General features: G+C 40.8%; 1 protein-coding gene across 5 annotated transcripts in view; it reads right to left on the bottom strand.

Annotated features, from left to right (window-relative positions):
- NOD1 (nucleotide binding oligomerization domain containing 1) overlaps nt 1-17,667 on the bottom strand; it is a 55,426-nt gene that overhangs the window by 35,358 nt on the left and 2,401 nt on the right. For all 5 annotated transcript variants that reach the window (XR_012088362.2, XM_073003478.2, XM_078377335.1 and 2 more), the window contains exons 2-3: nt 4,443-4,749; nt 512-686 (exon numbers count right to left, since the gene is read on the bottom strand). Coding sequence is in view for 4 of the 5 variants with exons in the window: in XM_073003478.2 (XP_072859579.2) it covers nt 512-686; nt 4,443-4,646 (379 nt within the window). In the remaining variant the exon portion in view is untranslated. The remainder of the gene's footprint in view (nt 1-511; nt 687-4,442; nt 4,750-17,667) is intronic.

The raw sequence follows: 17,667 nt of genomic DNA, 5'->3' as shown, positions 1-17,667 counted from the left end.
ATTAACTGGAAAGCATCAAGTTAGGAAATTTTATTTTAGTGTTTACTTAGGATCTCAGAACAAATAAAAGATGGCTCTCCAGTTGGAACAAGAAGAAAATAAAGCTTTTAGAGAACTGAGTTTAAAAAAACAAACCCAATTCCTTAAATGTGAGCGATATGTCACAAATCTACTGTTACAGCTGTCAACCATACAAAATTCTGGACATACATAAAAAGAATCACATATGGTCAAATATCATACATTTCTGATCTTTTAAAAATAACATTTTGGGGTATCATAAGCAACACTGTATGCAGCTCATTTTTCCCTTCTGCTGTCTAAATCACCTGACACTGACTTGTAGCAAAAAGAAAAAGCCCAGCAATCTTCTCAAGCTCTGGGTATATACCAGGGAGAAGTCTCATTATTAATCCTTATTGTTGGTTTGTCCTAGAAAATGGTTTGTCACTAACACAAAATCAAGGGCAAGGATTTTACAAAAACAGACATTCAAAACTGGATGTCCTACCTGGGTCAGTATTTTCCACAGGTTTATTACTAATGACCTCCGAAGGGAAAAACTGGATATCTTCAAGCCATGGACGTAGCTCATAGTAAGCATCAGAAACCTGTTGCAGGACATAGATACAATACTCTGCAACTTCCTCCCCTTTGCTCTGGGCTAGATCCAAAATCTTGCGGACCTGGGAAAAGATCACACAAAGTTTCACACATAGATTGAAGCGGTGGACAGGGGTAATTCTTCTGAAAAGCCTCAACATCTATGGACTCAAAGAATGCTGTGTAATACCATCAGCTCTTTCTCCTTAGTAGTAACACGGCACCCAAGCAAATCTGAAATCCCAAGAAACTATTGCAAAAAACAAACAAAACAAAAAACCACTGTATTCTGTACAAGTACAACATTTAGGACATAAAATGGATAAAATGCAACTCATTTGCTAATGATGCTGCTGAAAAGAAAGAGATGACATTTTCACTCTTGTGTAGGAAGGGATAATATAAGAACATTTGACTCTTTTTTTAAAAAATTACATGGTATTTCAAAGTGTCAAGACATGCTTTTTCATTAAGGATGAGAAAATCTGAGAATATTTATCATTTCCAGTGTGGTGTAGTGCAGTGGTCCCCAACCTTGGGCCTCCAGATGTTCTTGGACTACAACTCCCAGAAGCCTTCACCACCACCTCTGCTGGCCAGGATTTTTGGGAGTTGAAGTCCAAGAACATCTGGAGGCCCAAGGTTGGAGACTACTGGTGTAGTGGATAGAGTGGCAGACTAGGTCTCTGAAGACCTGGGTCTGAATCCCCACTTGGCAATGGAGACTCTGGGAGGGGGTAGAACTGGTAAAACTACTCCTCAAATATGTCACTTACCATGAAAGCCCTATTAGGATCACTATAAGTTGACTAAGACATGATGGCGCATAATTAAATACCTTGAATCAATCATGCTCTCTCAAACTGACCTACCTTAAGAGCTGCTTTTAGGATAGCAAGACATGTGTGCTACATTGTGCTTGCTTGTGGAATATCAATACATATGGTTGAATTGATACATTACAAAAAAAACTAAGCAAAACAATTATTTTAAAGACGCCATTGTTATTTCATTCAATATACCACCATTATTTTTTCAAAGCTATTGACTGGATCAGCAGTTAAAGGTGTAAATATATTTCCACCAGCACAATCCGTGCCCTGAACTATTTCTCTATATCCTGACTGAAAACTGTGGAGGACAGACATGCCAAATGCTGCTTAACCGGTTTCCCAAGCAAACCAGTCAGAGGTTGCTTGGAACTAATAATTATTAACTGGAGAAACAGCTCCAGAAGAGCTCATTCCTGCTTGTGAAAAAATTAACCCCCAAGGTTGTGAGAAAGAACTTGATGGACAGCTGTATGGAACAATTTCCTTGCTAACTGTTTGAGCCCCAGACTATTTTGCAAATTGTTGAGGAAGAGGTGTAAAAATATTTTCATATACAGAATCCCATGTCATTTTTTTTAAAAAATATACAGTACAGTACATGGCAGTCATGCACTCTTGGCTGAGGTGAAGCCCAAGCCAAATCGGTCTGCTGGCTTCTCCTCTTATAGGTCCTATGTATCTTACATCTAAAAATGTATCTACCCTTTGAGCTTTCTTCTGTGTACCTTGACAGAAAAATATTATTCACATATTCAACGGTATAATGTGACCATTCACCCTATCTTTGCCCAAAAGGCAGATGAATATGAAGTGAGCGACAAGAATGAGGGGAGAAAAATAAATGATTAAAAAAATCTTTGACCACATGAATGATGGCAAACTGTATTAAACAAGGCATGTGAATAAGCTCACAAATGTTACTTATCTGCATTGTTGTAAAGCCTGACCTGCTAATTGGTGAATAGCTGGAATTTCCATTCTGCCTAGAGCTTTCAAATTTATTTTTTCAGGCTTCATCTCCCAGAATTCTCCAGCCATGATGGCTACAGTTATTCATGGTCACTGACATGCTGGCTGGAGAGTTTCAGGGGAAGGGGTTGACCGAAATGTTCTAAAACTCTGACCCTGCTTGCAGAGGAGTGGAGTACATCTATCCATGCCCTGCAACCAGTCCATGTGAAAATGTGGTGGACTATGTCCTGTTACGAGGCTAGAAAAAAATAAAAGCTTTTATTAAACCATCTGGCCAAGGAGAAATGGAGTTGGGGAGCAACCTTCACAGCCATCATGAAAAGGAAGCAAATATGTCCCTCCTTTGCCAGGCAGCACACTTATTCAACTGCACGGAATTTCTCATCACGTATGGCTACAAAGTGAGCATTAAATACAATATAGGCCTGCACTAAATGCTTCCGTTGTCAGGCAAAGACCTTCCTCTTCAGGCAGGCCTTTAAAACAGTGTTATCTCAGGAATGCTGGTTTGTAACCTACAGGTCTTAAAGGTTTTTCAATTGTTTTTATACTTGATTGTTTTAATCTTAATATATGTTTAATTGTTTTTTTAATGTGATATTTATATAGTGTTTTTAAATTTCTTATTTTACCCCTTGCAAGCTGCCTTGGCTCCCCTATGGGGAGAAAGGCAACATACAGTGGTGCCTTGCATAGCGACGTTAATCCGTGCAGCAAAAATCACTGCTAAGCGATTTCGTCGTTATGCGATTTTAAAAAGTACATAGAAACACATTAAAACCTGTTTAATGCATTCCTATGGGCTTAAAACTCACCTTAAAGCGAAGATCCTCCATACGGCGGCCATTTTCGCTGCCTCTTATGTGAGGAATCCATCCTTAAACACAGCAGGCGGCCATTTTTTTTACCCAGCAGCCATTTTGGAACCCCGATCAGCTGTTTAAAAATCTTTGTTTTGCGATGATCGGTAAGCGAAACAGAGAAACGATCTTTGCAAAGCGAAAAAACGCATAGGAAACATCACAATGCAATCGCTTTTGCGATTGCAAAAAGTTTGTCGCTATGCGGTTTCATCGCTAAACAGAGCGCCCGTTAAGCGAGGCACCACTGTATAATAATGCAAATAAATAAGTACTGTCAGAAAGATACACATAGGCATGTTCTACCTCTGTATTGATCTTACATGAATAACAGTTCACATTTTGGACCGGAGCTGAGGAGACCCAGATACAAATCCACACTCAGATGTGCAGTTTGCCAGATGACCCTGAATCCATTGCTTTTTCTCTCCTCCCAACCACCCTCCTTTCCTGCTGCTAGCAGTATAAAATAGAGGTGGGAAAGGACGATGAATGCTACCCCTGAATTCCTTGAAAAAAGAAAGGGAATCAATGAAATAAATACATAGTATTTTAGAACTAGGAGGGCTTTGTCTCATCCCCTTAACAACCCTAGCTTAATGTAAAATCTACAGCGTGGCTTGCTACTATGGCATCCCTGAAAAAAGGTACCAAACTTGTATCTAAAGCTTCTAGTAAAGGAAAGCTCTTCACCTCCTGAAGTGTAACCTGTTTTACACCAACCCTGTAAGGGAGGCTGGTACTTATTTTCATACTAGGAAGGCAGAAAGAACACTGGTTCACTCAGGCAGGAATAGAAACTCTAGAGGGTTTAGGGACCACACCTATCCCATTCCTTACCCCCCCAAAAAACAGAAGTAAACAGAAGGCAACTTCCATTTCTTTTAAAATGCTCCAACCAATTCTGTGTTCTGGGCAGGTCTTTTCAGTAATTAGGGTCTCTGGAGGCTCCAGAGGAGTCTTGCAGGCCACAGAAAAGGCCTTCGTGGGCTACATAAAGCCCACAGGGTACACAATTTCACTCCTGTTTAAGTCACTTAATGGATTCATCACTCAAGCAAGATTTGAACACATCAATTAAGGGTTTTAAGGCATGACACTAGTCCTTAGTAATTTACCAATTATACTGTGCATGCATTACAGCTGAGGGTAAGACCAGAGGGAATGCCAATACCTTGTCGGCTTGTGTCGGATACTGCGCCGCAATCTCTGCATCTTCAGTTGAGAAATATTCATTCTTCAGCAAGTTGTCAATCAAACACTGGGTATTACGGACTCTGCCGACTAGCAGTTCTCTATGGATTTTCAGGAGGCTAATGAAGGACGGTGGACTGTCTGCTCTAGGCATCTGCTGTATAATCTCCACATTATTAGCCATTGTGATGACAGTAAGAGGCTGGACTTTCCAAAATCATCTTTAGGACACTTAAAGAAGGGCAGCAGTTTCAAGCAAGGCACATCAATATACTTTTTGCAAGGCTCTATGAAGATAAGAATAAAAGGCGGAAATTAATAAAACTTGCTAGTTTGTTTGTTTATTGAGCTTATATGCTGCCCATTTAGAGATACAGTAGTCTACTCTGGGCAGCTCACAAAACACGTAATAAAAACAGTTAATATAAAATAATAAATTCCAACATTAATACAAAAACAGAATAAAGAAAGATAAAGAAAGAGAATTATGTAGTGACTGGGGGGAAGGCCTGTCTATATAACCAGGTCTTGAGTTGGGTTTTGAAAATGGCCAGCGAGGGGGCCAGATGAATCTGGGGGGGGAGCCTGTTCCAGAGCCTGGGAGCCACTGCCGAGAAGGCCCGGTGTCTTGTTTTTTCTTTCAGGACCTCCCTCGGCGATATGCTCCTTAGTCTCCCCTCCTGGCTAGATCGGGTGATACGAGGAGATCTAGGTGGGAGGAGGCGTTCCGCCAAATATTGAGGTCCTAACCCGTTTAGGGCAGGGGTGTCCAACCTTTCACCTTACCTGGGCCACATTAGAAGATGAAAATTTGGTTTGGGCCGCACATACATTTGGTTTGGGCCTCATGGGGGGGCAGCCCTAGGCGTCCTCCGCAGCCCCGCTCCAAGTGCGCTTACTGGCAGCTGCGATCTCAGACAGCAGAGGCTGCCAGCTTCGACTCCGGCGGCTTTATGGGGCCGAGAGGGGGTCCACCTATTGACAGGGATGGCATACTGCAGTCACTCAGCCCCCCTGTCCCCTCCCCTCCCCTCCCCTCCCATTCCTTCCTTCCTTCTCTCTCTCCCCCTCTACTGTTGTGACATGCCCCGGCCACATTCTGGCCGCAAGCACCAGCAGTGTAACTTGAAACTTTGGAATTTCTCTAAAAATAAAAAATTGCACTGGGCCGCACTATGAGCTCACCTGGGCCGCATGCGGCCCTTGGGCTGCGGGTTGGACAAGCCTGGTTTAGGGCTTTGTATGTGATCGTTAGAACTTTGAAATCAACGCAGAATCAAATGGGCAGCCAATGCAATGCAACCAGAGTGGGAGTAATATGTTGATGTTTCTTCACCGCACTAAGAAGTCTGGCCGCTGCATTCTGCACCATTTGGAGTTTCCGCATTAATCTCAAAGGCAGCCCCACGTAGAGCGCATTGCAGTGGTCTAATCTCGAGATTACGAGCACATGGACCAAGCTGGTGAGTGCACCAACATCAAGAAAGGGACACAGCCGGGCAATCCGCCAAAGATGGAAATAGGCGGTGCGGACCACTGATGCCACCTGCGTTTCCATGGTGAGCGCTGGGTCCAGATGTATCCCCAAGCTGCGAACTTCATTCTTAGCAGTGAGAGTCACACACACCCCCGGAAAGAGAGGGAGTTCCCCAAACCACCGACAGTGGGTCCACTGTCAGTTATTAAAAGAGGCATTCAAGTAGAATAAAAATGGTACCTCTAAACACTGATGAAACCAGTCTTTAGAGACAAATGCATGTCCCATGATTATCCCCCTCCCTCCCTCCCTCCCTCCCTCCCTCCCTCCCTCTCTCTCATGAGCAAGAAGATGTTACTGGTTGTTTTACTGGGGGGAGTGGAGAAAGTTTAACTGAAGGCAGACGTTCTCCCTTGATCTGAAGGTATTATGGAAAAGGAGTGGTACATGGAATGTGTCTCCTATTACACTTTTGCCCCAAAGAGTTTTGCAGGCTTTTGTATTTTAAAGGTACTAAAAACCTGACTGATCACAGACAGGAGTGGACAGGGTATATGTGGACACTACAGGAAGTGAACCCTTTGTCAGACCACATTAAAAACAGTTGCCCTTCTTAAACAATTTGCTTGCAACTCTCTGTTTAACAGGTACAAAATAAAACGGTGGTCATGAACCTGTAGCTATCCAGCTGTTGGACTACAACTCCCATCACCTCTACCGTCCATGCAGGTTGGGGTTAATTATGGTCAGAGTCTGGCCAATATGTGCTCTCCATTTCTGCTCGCACTGCAAAGCAGGGATGAGTACATACATGACCCTTCAGTTGTTGCACTCCGGTTCAACAACCCAATAACAAGGGATGATGGGAGCTGCAGACCAGATGGCCAGAGGTTGCAAATCCCTGCTATCAAGAAAGGATCTATGGTTCAAACACTGTCATTGGGAGTTATTGCCCCAAAATACTATTAGATATTTACAAAAAAGGAATTGTACAAAAGGAATAGCATACTATATGTTGCTGTTACTAAACGACAGGGAGCCAGTCATGTGTCAGCCATATATCAGATCACATATGTACCCAACCCATTTCTGCAGCCTTGACAATTAGCTGCAGCAACTTCAGCAGTTCCCCTTGCATGTATGTAGGTATCCAACATGAATTTGGCTCCTGTTTTCTTCATCTAACTATATCTTTTCTGTGTGTATTTAGCCAAAGTGCATATGAAGAAAATGATCTTTTTGTTTAAAACAATGCACACAGACACTGAGGGACTGAATGAGTGTGCTAAAGAGATTGTCAAGTGGTATATTCAGAGAGCTGGGTTTTGCCCAGGGAGATCTGGGTTCAAATCCCAGCTTGACTGCAAAATGTACTAGGTGATCTGTACTAGGTGATCTTGAGTCAGCTGTTCTTTCTTGCAGGGTGGCTGTATCAGAAGATGAGGGAGGAAATGGGACTGTGAAGACCCCCTAAGTCAAAGGATGGCACTGGCACTGAGCCCTGTCCTATCCATCCTTTCATACCTCTTTGAACAAGAACATTCTATTGTCACCATCACATTGAAGGCGGTTCAGTTTGCTCTTCCTGGCAGTTTCAATGACCCAGTGATTTCCTTCTTGTAATTATAGAACAGCTAATCCTTATGGTGCCAACTTTTTGTAAATTTTGTTTTTGCATGTTATTTCATTACAGTACGTATTTTTGGTATTACAAAACTGTTTCGAATGGGATTCTGTGGGTATTCTCTGGACAGCAGTCACCCTCTTTTTGTTAACAGATCAGAGTACAATACATGGAGGGGACACATATACACAAAACATAATCTGTTGCTTAAAAGGTGTGAACACAGGGGTATGTGCAATAATATCGCTCTCCTCTTATAACTCCTCTGCACTGCCTGCTTTGTCCTTCTGGCACTTCTGCAGCTGCCTCTCCCAAGCACATGCAGTGTTCCAGGGGAACGAAGGTAGGGCAGGGAGGTTAGAAAACCACAGGAATACAGTTTAAGATTGTGAGATCAGAAAGTAAGATCCTCAACTTGTCAACATACAGGCAAGGCAGGTACTTGCAACATCATTTGGAAGTCACCAAACAGACTGATAATTATTGCACAGACACTGTGCTAGAACCATGTAATATGGAAAAGAATGGGATGACTCAGCCCTGGCAAACACAGTAAAACATTCTCTGCAGCTAAAGACTGAATGGTTCGTTCTAAACACAAGCTGACGTCCTTAATGGAGAAATACACAGACAACAGCGTCACAATATCTCCAAACAGCAGCCTTATCTGAAATGAAGCTTATTTAATTAGTATATAAGCCTAGTGCAAGACCTATAATTTAATCATCTGAGAATTAAACTTCTAAAGAAAGAGAGCAGACCTCTTACATATACACTGTGGATTTGCAATTTGCTTCTAAATTATGTTTTCCTTACCACTGCTTAGAATTCCAGCTTGTTGCTGCTTTAAAAAAAAGTTTAAATAATCAGAGACCCCAAAGTTGAAAACATTATGCAGCAGCTTGGCATTAAGGCTTCTATTAATACAACGTAAATTGTTGAGATAATTATTACTAAAAAAGAAATGCTCCAACTTTATGTAAGGATAGTTAAAAATGTCAGGGATATGAAAATTATGTGCAGAGAGAACAAACGCTGAGTTGCGACTATGGCTGATATGGACACCTTTTAAATGCAAAGATCTATGCAGCAGGCAGTCCAGAAAAATAATATATATTTCTTTTCTTTTTTAAAAATATTAAAGCAAACCAAAAAAAGTCACAGGCTAGCCAAAACAAAATAACAAAAAACAAACAACCCCCACACACACACACACAAAACAAATCTGGAAAATAATATCTAAGGTTTTAAATAGTAATAACTTGGACAAGCATGATTTAGTGTCATGTTGCTTCGGTTGACTATACCAGTTGGTCAGCAATTACCTCTTCCACGTCATTCCACTCCTTTCTGACACCACACAGCATCTTCTTTTGCCCGGCAACAACCATCTGGGATTCTGTGGCCACTAAGAATGCCCAGCCTTTATTTAACTGTTTTGTTCCCGCTTCCCTTGGGATTTTCCCTAAAAACATTTCCAAACGTCTGCAAACTTTTGGATTATCCCAATTCAGCTGGCACTTCCCTCCTGGGAAGCACCACTGTGGCTATATAAGGAATTACACTCACACCTGAACACTGGAAATTAAAGCTGTAAAGAATATGTGATAGTTCCTCGTTGTCATAAATTTAGGGTGCAACAGCTATTCAATTTTGCTGCGGGTAGATTCGCAGCCTGTATTACATTTGAAAATGTAGTCAGTGCTCACACAAGGGCTAAGGATTGATTTGGGAGTTAACCATTCATACAAGATGCAATGTGATTCACAGTCCAGTTCAAACCCACCCTTCTTTCCTTCCTTCCCCTGGTCCCACCTCTGCCAATTCTTTTATGGGGTATAAATACAGTACATAAAATAACAATAACAAGGACCCAGCAATAAGGACATAGAGTGATCTAGCACTAATCTCACGTATGTACGATTAAAAAAAATTAAAGAAATTTGGAGGGCAATCAAGGGAGAAAAAAGAATGTGGGATATGTTACCCAGTCCTGAAACATCACACCTCAACTGCCAATGTCAATAAAACACCATCTACAGCCATACCTCCTGTCTTTACAAGAATGCATCACAACAAACCACATGTGGGGGAAAAATGTTTGAACTGCTCCAGCTTGAAAAAGCAGAAGCCGCCCCAGTGGCAGAAAAGAAAAACCGCTTTGAGAGCAAATCAGCCTTTGTATCATGTGCGCAGTAAAGATTGCCTTGAATTCACCTGTTTTATAAGCAAAGCATATTCCATGGTATTTGACCATGAGTTACAGCCCTCAACTGTTTTGACTTCAATTAGGAGTTTTCAAGAATTATGAGATTTCTCCTCCATCATGATAGTAATATCCAGCATTATAGCAATACCTACCTACCTACCTACCTACCTACCTACCTACCTACCTACCTACCTACCTACCTACCTACCTACCTACCTACCTACCTACCTACCTACCTACCTACCTACCTACCTACCTACCTACCTACCTACCTACCTACCTCTTTTTACCCCACATTTCTTCTTAGAAGGGCCCAGGGTGGCTTTCATCAATAAAAAGGTGATCTTTGGAAGCTCCTTTTTTACTATCAAAGTCTGAACAACTTGTTCAAAATGTTTCTTCACAAAACTATTCTCCAGTCCTGTTTGGGAGGCGAAGCACATATACACAGAGCTACTCACAAAGACAGTGGTTATTCAAAAAGGTGCAAACTACCTATCTAATGCTTAAAACTGAGCAACAACTATTGTAAGTTAAGAAACAAACTTGGTGCACACAAGAATGAAACAGACAAGGATTTACATGCCTACGGAAAGAGAGTGAATGATTCCATACCTGTGGGCTGGAACTCCTTAAAGGGAAAGAAGAAACTAATTTAAAGGTTCCTTTGAGGTTCAGCATTCATCTGCAGAGGGTACTGTCTCTGCATCAGATCTGCCTGGATCATTCCAATAAATTTATCTGTCTACAGAAGACATTAATTGTTGCACGACCAGATACACGAGTCTCTTTCCACTCAAGATGAGATCAGTGTCTCGTGCAAAAAGAGAGCATGTGAGCTCATCTAAGGATAAACTATTATTTTTTTACATATATGAAGTAAAACCTAAATGTTGAAGGAATATAAAGCATTCCTCTGTGTATCAATTGTAAGCAAAACTTTTTCTTCAGCTATCAGACATTTGGGGAAATACTGGCAGAAACTAAATACAGATGACGTGGCCTCAGGCACCAGGTTCCATTGACTGTCATGAACTCAGCTGAAATCCTCCAGTGATGATGAGCCTGAAGAACTGGGGACGCCAAAGACTGACGGGGCAGAAGACCTGCTTGACCCTAGAGGTCCTGGATCCTCAGGGAACCAGGAGCCTGAGCCCACAAATCTTGGATTCTTGCTGCCTCAGGAGCCTGATCCTACGAACCTGAAGGACCATAACTCCCTATATGCACCTTCTTGGCTATTAAGATCAGCAGAGGAGGCCTTCCTCTTGGTCCCAATGCCAACACAAGCACAGCTGATGGGGACAAAGGCTAGCTGCTATATGTCTCCAGCAGAACAAGCATAAAAAAATCTTCCTGTTCCAACTGAACCTTGCTGGAGAAGGAAAGTCCTCCAGAACTCTGCTCTAATATATTCTTATATCTTTGGATGTCCTTTGGTCTTGACTTCTGGCTTCCTTCTTGGCCCTTTGGTTTTGACTTAGTCTTTGGTCTTGACCACTGGCTTCTTGTCTCTGGTTTACTTCAACCCGCTGCCCAAAGCCCAGCCTTGACACAATAGTGGGAAAATCCAAACCAAACTCTTTATCTCACTCTAGTCTGTTGAGACAGCATCTTAAAAAGCAGAGACATCATCTTGCTGATAAAGGTCCGCATAGTCAAAGCTATGGTTTTTCCAGTAGCCATGTATGGAAGTGAGAGCTGGACCATAAAGAAGGCTGACCGCCGAAGAATTGATGCTTTTGAATTGTGGTGCTGGAGGAGGCTCTTGAGAGTCCCCTGGACTGCAAGGAGAAGAAACCTATCCATTCTGAAGGAAATCAACCCTCAGTGCTCACTGGAAGGACAGATCCTGAAGCTGAGGCTCCAATACTTTGGCCATCTCATGAGATGAGAAGACTCCCTGGAAAAGACCCTGATGTTGGGAAAGTGTGAAGGCAGGAGGAGAAGGGGACGACAGGGGACGAGATGGTTGGACAGTGTCACCAAAGCTACCAACAAGAATTTGACCCAACTCCAGGAGGCAGTGGAAGACAGGAGGGCCTGGCGTGCTCTGGTCCATGGGGTCACGAAGAGTCAGACACAACTTAATGACTAAACAACAACAAAGTCTGTTGAACTTCATTGTAGATTTTTCTACATTCCCTTCATCTTCTCATGTTTTGCTTCTGACCTGATTGGCACTTCCTTATTGTTTTCCTTTTAACTGCAGCCAACACTACAAATACAAATGCAGATGGTCACTGCATAATGACACCTTGAAAACTCCCCTGAATGGTCACAAAGGAAGACACTGTCACTGCTGTCTTGCAACATTCCAAGAGTAAGACCTACACTTAAAAAAGAAAGACATGAAACAGTCCACATTCCTTTTTAACTATGAATCCTGTTGGGGTTTTTGTTACATGAAAAACCATCAGTTCTTCACAGACATTTATGGTTATGTCAGGATGAGGTGTGCATTTTTAAGATGATGAAACATCTAGTAGTACAACATACATTCCATCTCTACACGGCAGACAGGAGTATGATCAAACCCACACCTGGTTTCCCTAGTGATACCCAGGAGAGATGAGTTTCTAGTTTCAAAACCATGTGGGAGTGGTATGAAGTATATTTCTGCTCTTTGGCTTCCCTCTACACCATTCTCAACTTTCTGTCTGTGACAGCACAGATTAGTCAGACAAAGCTTCCCTTTCCTAAACAGTGAAGTTTCCTGAAGTAGGAATACCTGTTTATCTGCCAAGGAATGGCTACGTATGTGTCTTCTCCATACTTTTCCCCATTTTTTTCTGACACCTGCACACATGTAAACTTATTTTTCTCTCTTTGATGCACATTCTGCCCAGTCCACAGTTTTTAGTTTTATGAGAAGTCAGAAATTGTTGAGTTCCTCCTAACCTACAAACAGAACTTTCTTGCATATGGCTCATTTATTTTGGCTGCATAAAGATCTATGCATGCCTGGGAACTTTGGAAACAGAGGGAATAGTGCTGCTGCAGAATGTTTCAGTCCCTAAATCTAATTAAACTAAATTATATGACTAATAGTTTCAAGATTATGACTGGTGATAATCAAAATTACTCATTTTCATTATGTTTGTCCAGATATACTCATATGGCTTAGGTACCTAGTTGTAGCTGACTCACCCACAGGAGGAAAATTACAAATACAATTCAAAATATTGCTTCTAAATAAAAAAAATCTTATTTAAAAGCAATAAGTCCCCACTTAAACAAATATTGCAAACTAAAGTTGGAATAAATGTGACTGCACCTCCTGAAGTGAAATATGCTTTTAGTTGTTCTCACTTAAAATTATACCATCAGGGAGCAGATATTCATCCGTCAGGAAAACTTTGCCTCAAATACAGGCTGATAAAGGGGGAAAAAACCAAGCAAGGATACAAAGTATTAAAGGTATTAATGCCCCCTCCACCTGTTTTACAACCCTGTCACGGCCCCGCCTTCCAAATCTGTCAGCGCATTGCTGAATTTAGCCTGAACAATGACACACTTTCACTTTAAAACTATGTGCTGCTTCCTCCAAAACTGACAGCTCTTGATGGATTTGGGGATGCCAGTGCAGACATTGCCCTTATCTGGTCTGAACACTCTTTGTATGATTTATACAATTGACTGGATTCAGACTGAGCCACAAGAACAGCAAACACATGTGGTTAAATATGAATCTAGGAGATTATAGATTTAGCCACATGTAGAGCAAACATGAGAAGGACGTGGTGGCGCTGTGGGTTAAACTGCAGAAGCCTCTGTGCTGTGAGATCTGTAGATCTTCAGCTGTAAGTTCAAATCCACGTGACGGAGTGAGCGCCCGTCGCTTGTCCCAGCTCCCGCCAACCTAGCGGTTCAAAAGCATGCAAATGCAAGTAGATAAATAGGGACCACCTCGATGGGAAGGTAACAGCATTCCGTGTCTAAGTCGCACTGGCCATGTGACCACGGAAGATTGTCTTCGGACAAACGCTGGCTCTTTGGCTTGGAAACGGGGTTGAACACCGCCCCCTAGAGTCGAACACGACTGGACAAAAATTGTCAAGGGGAACCTTTACCTTTTAGAGCAAACATGAGCTGGCTGGATAGCTCAGGTGTTTAGGCTTCTGGCTGCAGAGCCAGAGGCTGGGCGTTTGATTCTCCATTGTGTCTCCTGCAAGCAGAGTCAGCCTCTATGGCCTTGGGGATGTTGCACAGTCCCAGGGCACCCCTGCTACCAGGAGAAGGCAACGGCAAACCACTTCTGAGTATTCTCTACATGGAAAATCCTGCATAAGTCAATGAAGTCAGTTGTAACATGAATTCTATTGATTTCAATGGATCTACTCTAAGTAGGACTATTTACTATACATACCACTCTTTCTTCAGAAAGCTTGGTTTATTTTTTTCCTAATTTATGTACTATTATATTTATATGTCCTCTCTCTCTCTCTCTGTGTGTGTGTGTATGCCTATATGAATATGTATGGGATATATAAGGCTTATTCTGGAACCTTGAAAACATAGCAAACTGTTAGTTATTAATAGGATGATGATTTCTTTGACATATTTTCTGCAACCTTTATTTCAAGTAAGTAAGTTTAAAGCATGTTTATGAGTAATCTGGTGAGAGCCGCACAGGGTTTCTTTGCCTGGAAAGTCATATTTTGACCTTTTAAAAGAGTTACATCTTATATCTGCTTAATTTTGTAATAAATTTTATATTTTGGTCATATTTTGGTTTTGGCAACCATCCTGACGATTTCAACAAGCCTAAAATGTTGGTGTTTGGTGAATGCAAAATTATGGTGTTTTATTCAAGAGTTCGAGGAGTGGATTTTTAGTAGTGATGGTGATGTTTTATTATGCAAATTGTGTGAAATTAAGGTGTTGGCCCAAAAGCATTTTAATATTTAACAATATTGGGATACCACAAAACCAAGAGTTGTTTAGCAAGATTTACCTTCGCTGAGATCAGGCAACGTTCCAATATTGCAGTGCTCTTCAATGATTCTATGAAACTACTCCAGTTAACGGTGTAAAAAGAGGAAACATCTTCCTCTTTGTAACAGATGCCACTTGATACATGACAAAGGCAGCCAAGAGACCTAAACTTCTTTATCCAAAAATGATCCAAATTTTTGCCCATGTTTTACATAGAGTGGCCAAAGAGATCTGAAGCAACTATCCTGATGTAGACAATTTCAAATGGGAAAAAATTCATTAAAGGTCCACTTCAAGTACAAAAGTTCAAAGAAACTGTCCATACAGGCTCTCCCTCCCCAACCTGTCATTGGAGGGGGTTGACTGGATGCACATATGTATTATTCCACAAATCATGATTCCTTGCAGCAGATAGTTAATGAATTTGACTGTTGTGAATTTTCCTCCATCAAGATAATGTCAGGTTCCTTTTTCAAAAAGTTGTTTGGATATTTGGTACATATAAAATCTAACTTTAGTGGATTATCAAGAACAATCACCTGCCTTGAAATAGCTGGAATGGAAATTAGTGATACACTGAAAATTGTGAAACAAACTGAGGGTGATTTAAAGTGAGCAAAGGGGAAAGTGGCTGAAAAAAATAGTGATAAACTTCAAAGAGTGCTGCAATCTGATCTGGGTTAGTCAGCACTTTGCAAAATAAGTAACATTCTAAATGGACTCAAAGCAAAATTTGATGATTTTGAACAAGAATTTTCTCCATATAAATGGTCTTTTTTCAAATTTGTTCCTATAATCTCTTGTGATGTTGAACAGAGTTTCTCCAGATACAAGAATACACTGACAGACAACAGAAGGAGTTTTGACTTTAATAGCCTCAATATGCACATGGTAATCCAATGCAATTCTGCTGTTGACGAAAACTAATCCAGGTATGATCATTTGATCGTTCATTTGATTTCGTCAATAATAGCAATACTAGTTGACTTGAAAATGTTACCTTTTTTGACTTGGGGGAATTCTAGAAACTATAATTCCAAAAATGAGTATTTTAATGCTCTGCTATAATCTTGGCTCTTTTGTGTTTTTGGAAATTTCTAGTGATCCAGAATCTTGCATTATTTCCGAATTTTTATTCCTAAAGCATGGAAGGTTTCAGTGTTTTGAAAAATAGCATGTTTAGCATTTTGCCAGTATTTTATTTTTGGGTCCTGTAGATCAGCCCACTAGGAATTTAGTATGTTGTGTGATTGGTGGATTAAAGCTCAAAGGGTGCATGAAATAGGCAGGATTGGCCTAAAATATTTTGCTGTCTAAGGTGGCTTAGCACAGGGTATGTCTGCTCTTTAGAGTCATGGCACATGTTTTCCAAGCTGTTCTAATACCCGAGACACTCAAAAACACACCTCACAATAATCTCTATACCCTTCCTTGCCAGTCAAACTATGACAACAATAAATTAATAACTAATGTTATTTAGAACATATTCATTGGTTCTATTATTTTTAAATTTTGTAATGTCACCCAGAGTAGACCCAGTCTAGATGGGCAGTGTATAAATCTAATAAAATAAAACAATAAAACAATAAAACAATAAAACAATAAAACAATAAAACAATAAAACAATAAATAAATAAATAAATAAATAAATAAATAAATAAATAAATAAATAAATAAATAAATAAATAAATAAATAAATAAATAAAAAAAATCTGAGGATTTCTATAACCTAAAATTTTCAGAAATATGCAACCATTTATGACCTTAAAATCATTTAAATATGACCAATTAAGCCCAAAATACGACTTCACAAATTTTCTGAAATTAGTACCCAAATTTAAAAAAATCTGTGCTCATACACACACATAAAAATTAAAAGATGCATTCTTCTTCACTTCAAAGGGCTTGGAAATAGCAATAATAAATCAATAAAATGGTGAGGGAGGCTAAAGGGAAGAGCAATCCCACCAACTCAAAGAAAGCAGAGTGTAGGTTAAGGCTGCGAAACCAAGGCAGGAAGGATGAAATGGAGCACCTTGAATACTGGACAACAGCACTTCACACTGCAACATTTAGTTGCAGGCACTGCTTGTTTCTATGATTGCAGAATTCACTGATGAAATCCTTCTCAGTTAGTCTTTGCCTATCAGACTTCTAGACATGGCTGACACATTCTTATTCCAAGAATTGCTTAACACAGATATGTCACAAATTCCAGAACTAAGGGAGTGCCTCCTCTCAAAGGAACTTGAAACTCTGACACTGCAATGTAGGAACAGAGTCTCAATCTAAACTATAAACTACAAAGACAATATATTTAAAAAGCAAGGGGGTAACCACACCCAGAGCCACCCCACTGTGGGTTCTGTTGTTTCAAAATCTGAACCTACTGTGGCTAGAGATTTTTTATTTTATTTTATTCACATATAACAAAACTCACCAACATCAGAGGTAAGTGCACAATTTTAAAATAAAGCAGAACTGTTGGGGTTGAGATGCATAAGGCACTAAAAGTATTACTGGTAGAGCCTCAACATCTAAATATTTTTCTTCTGCTGCATAGAGAACATAGGACTTCAATTCCCCCAAATTCCAAATATCCCCCATGTCCCAGTGAAAGCTTTCTCTGTTAGCTTTGTACATAGTTATGAACAAATGAGTTTCACCAGATCAAAGGCTTATGTGGTCCAGATGCCAAACAAGCTTGGTGTGTGGGCACCCACAGCATCCCATGGCCATCACTGGCTCTATGCCCCTCCCCCATGCAAGCTGCCATGATGATACTAATGGAAGTCCTGATGCATATCAGTGGCATGGGATGCTTTAGCCCCCTCCTCCCTCAGAGTAAAATTACTCTGAAGCAAGGTATGCATGCATGTGGGTAGGCTGCAGCCAAGCTGGCCCTCAAGACCAAAAAGACCACGTACTTCTGCTTCACACTCTTGCTAACAGCAGAT

The sequence above is a fragment of the Pogona vitticeps genome, chromosome 6 (assembly GCF_051106095.1).
Source record: "Pogona vitticeps strain Pit_001003342236 chromosome 6, PviZW2.1, whole genome shotgun sequence".
Classification (NCBI taxonomy): domain Eukaryota; kingdom Metazoa; phylum Chordata; class Lepidosauria; order Squamata; family Agamidae; genus Pogona; species Pogona vitticeps.
This window is presented reverse-complemented; position numbering and strand designations above follow the sequence as displayed.